Raw genomic sequence first — 2,507 nt, forward strand, 5'->3', positions numbered from 1 at the left:
TAATTAAAAATTTTCATTTGAAAATTAAGATAACACATTCCAGATAGACGAAGAAGCTTGAGCAAGGTCACATTGTTAGAGAGACAGAATGAAGACGAAAATTTGTGCTATGTATAGCTTTGGCTATGTTAACATATTATAAAAAGATACTGTGTTTGCTTCTGCACTAAACATATTTACTATCTGAGATTTTTTTAATCTGGTGTTCAAATACATCCAAACATAGAACTCAGTGAATTTATGACTTTAGATAAAATGACATCCAACTTCTTAATGAAATGAGATATTTACTTCAATAAAAAGGTATTTTCAAGTCATATTGCAGTTGACTTCTATAATCAGATAAATAATTTATGGTTATCAATACTTCAAAATTTGAAGAGATATCACAGTGTTATACAATGTAGTAAGAAACATTATTATGCTACAGGTTTTTTTTCATATATTGGCAAGTATTCTAAGTTTCTGTTTTAAATGTATGTATTCTATTACATTAAAAATTATTCTGGAAAATGTTCCATATACTTCCCCAGCCTTCCAGAAACATGCAAGACAATACAATTTTAAGAAACTCTAGTAGATTTTAAAACATCTTGAAGAGATATATATGTCTTTATGTTTTCAGGTGGGTTGATAATAACACAAAATCCAAATGTTGACCGTTTGAAATGTACAATTAAAGTATTTACAATACACAATGTGCAGTTTGGAATCCCTGCATATAATTTATCCTGAATGAAAGGATTTATTTATCAAAAATATCTTTAAATGATATAAACACTATAAACTTAGAGAAATATTTTAACTAACTACTAAATTCAAACTGCTCTTCCAGGAGTTGCTATTTTAGTGCCATTGAATTTGTCAAGCAGAGGTCACTTCTACTAGAAAAAAATTAGAAAGTCTTTTGAAATATTGTGGGATTTTCTCAATTGTGGTGCAAACTAAGTCAAGATTGAAAGTTGAGCTAAGTAATTAGAATATTCATCAATGGATTTCATATTGCTTTAATTCTTAATCATTTGGATTTTTCACATATTTAAGTGATATTGTTTGACGTGTGTGTGATACACATTTCATATTTAGAGAAACCATTATTAGGAAATATAATTTAGTGCAAATATTTAGAAAACTGAGGCAAGAATTAGAGCAGACTGTCTTAAATGTTGCCTGTTGTACTATTATTTCCCTTTAAAATTATTGATTTAAAGCTTTGTAAAATAATAGTTTAACATTTACTGTAGAGAAGAAAATAAACTAACCTGTGTGATTGGGATGAGCCAGCACTACATTGATGAAGTGATTCCCAGCTTCACAAATCTGAAAAATATTATAAATCTTTTTAGTGTGATATACTTATGCCTCTTTTAAAAAGTTTAGTCTATGGACATATACATATCCATGTAGCATATGGATTTTACAAACTCAAGAGATATATCTTTCATTGTGTGGAGAGGAAATTTTATAACAATCAAAGAAGCTATTTGTGGGTATATAATAAATCAAAATAATGAGTCACATTGAGTTAGGATTTCTGAAATTATTCTTGAGCTCTTTGAAACCAGGTTCAAATTGCCTTGTTAATCTGTTAGTGCTGATTATCTGCTTTGCACTGGGTAGTGTGGGTAAATTTTCATGCCATGTGGAGACAACTCATCTTGCTGAAGACATATTCAACATAAATCAGTTGCCATGGAGTCGATTCCAAATCATGGCAACCCTCGTGTGTTAGAGTAAAACTGTGCTTCATAAGTTTTCAATGGCTTATTTTTCTGAAGTAGATTGCCAGGCCTTTCTTCCCAGGCTTCTTTGGGTGGATTGGAACCTCCAACCTTTTGGTTAGCAGCCTAGTGTGTTAACATTTAATACCACCCAAGGACTCCATAGGTTTATATAATCTCAGTTCATTAACATAGTAGCAGCTCTTACAGTGCAAGGCTCATACTTTGGTTTCCTGCCGGTTTCCGCTCAGTTTAGCACATCTATTCTAATTAGTGTTGTTGTTGTGAGGTGCCATTGAGTCGGTTCCCACTCATAGTGCGTCTATATACAACAGAACAAAACACTGCCCTGTCCAGTCCCATCCTCACAATCATTGCTGTGTTTGAGCCCAGGTCCTTGTTCCTAGTCCGTCTTAGTCTGGAAGTTCTGCTGAAACTTGTCCACCATGCATGACCCTGCTGGTATTTGAAATACTGACGGTACGGTTTCCAGCTTCACAGCAACATACAAACCACTACAGTATGACAAACTGGCAGACAATTGTTGTTTCTAAACAGTACCGTCCCACAAGGAAACATTCTGTTTGTGTGTCATCTGACCTTTTGATCAAGTATGCTCACTCACCCCTGTGAACGGCAGAGGCCACTATGACCCTCTAAGAAGCTTAATGCTTCACCAGTGGATACTGGGGCACTTTGCAACACATATTCTGTGACGCTAAGGCCTTTTTCTTTGTTACTACATACCACTCTCTGACTTAACAAAAAGTATGAATTCAGCATATT

The 2,507-nt window shown here is 33.7% G+C and overlaps 1 protein-coding gene across 1 annotated transcript in view; it reads right to left on the minus strand.

Moving 5' to 3' along the window:
- Positions 1 to 2,507, minus strand: part of TECRL (trans-2,3-enoyl-CoA reductase like) — a 161,143-nt gene that overhangs the window by 12,062 nt on the left and 146,574 nt on the right. Inside the window, exon 9 of the mRNA XM_004390708.3 lies at positions 1,263 to 1,320. Within this exon, the coding sequence (XP_004390765.1) occupies positions 1,263 to 1,320 (58 nt within the window). The remainder of the gene's footprint in view (positions 1 to 1,262; positions 1,321 to 2,507) is intronic.

The sequence above is a fragment of the Trichechus manatus genome, unplaced genomic scaffold (genome assembly GCF_000243295.1).
Source record: "Trichechus manatus latirostris isolate Lorelei unplaced genomic scaffold, TriManLat1.0 scaffold00321, whole genome shotgun sequence".
NCBI lineage: Eukaryota > Metazoa > Chordata > Mammalia > Sirenia > Trichechidae > Trichechus > Trichechus manatus.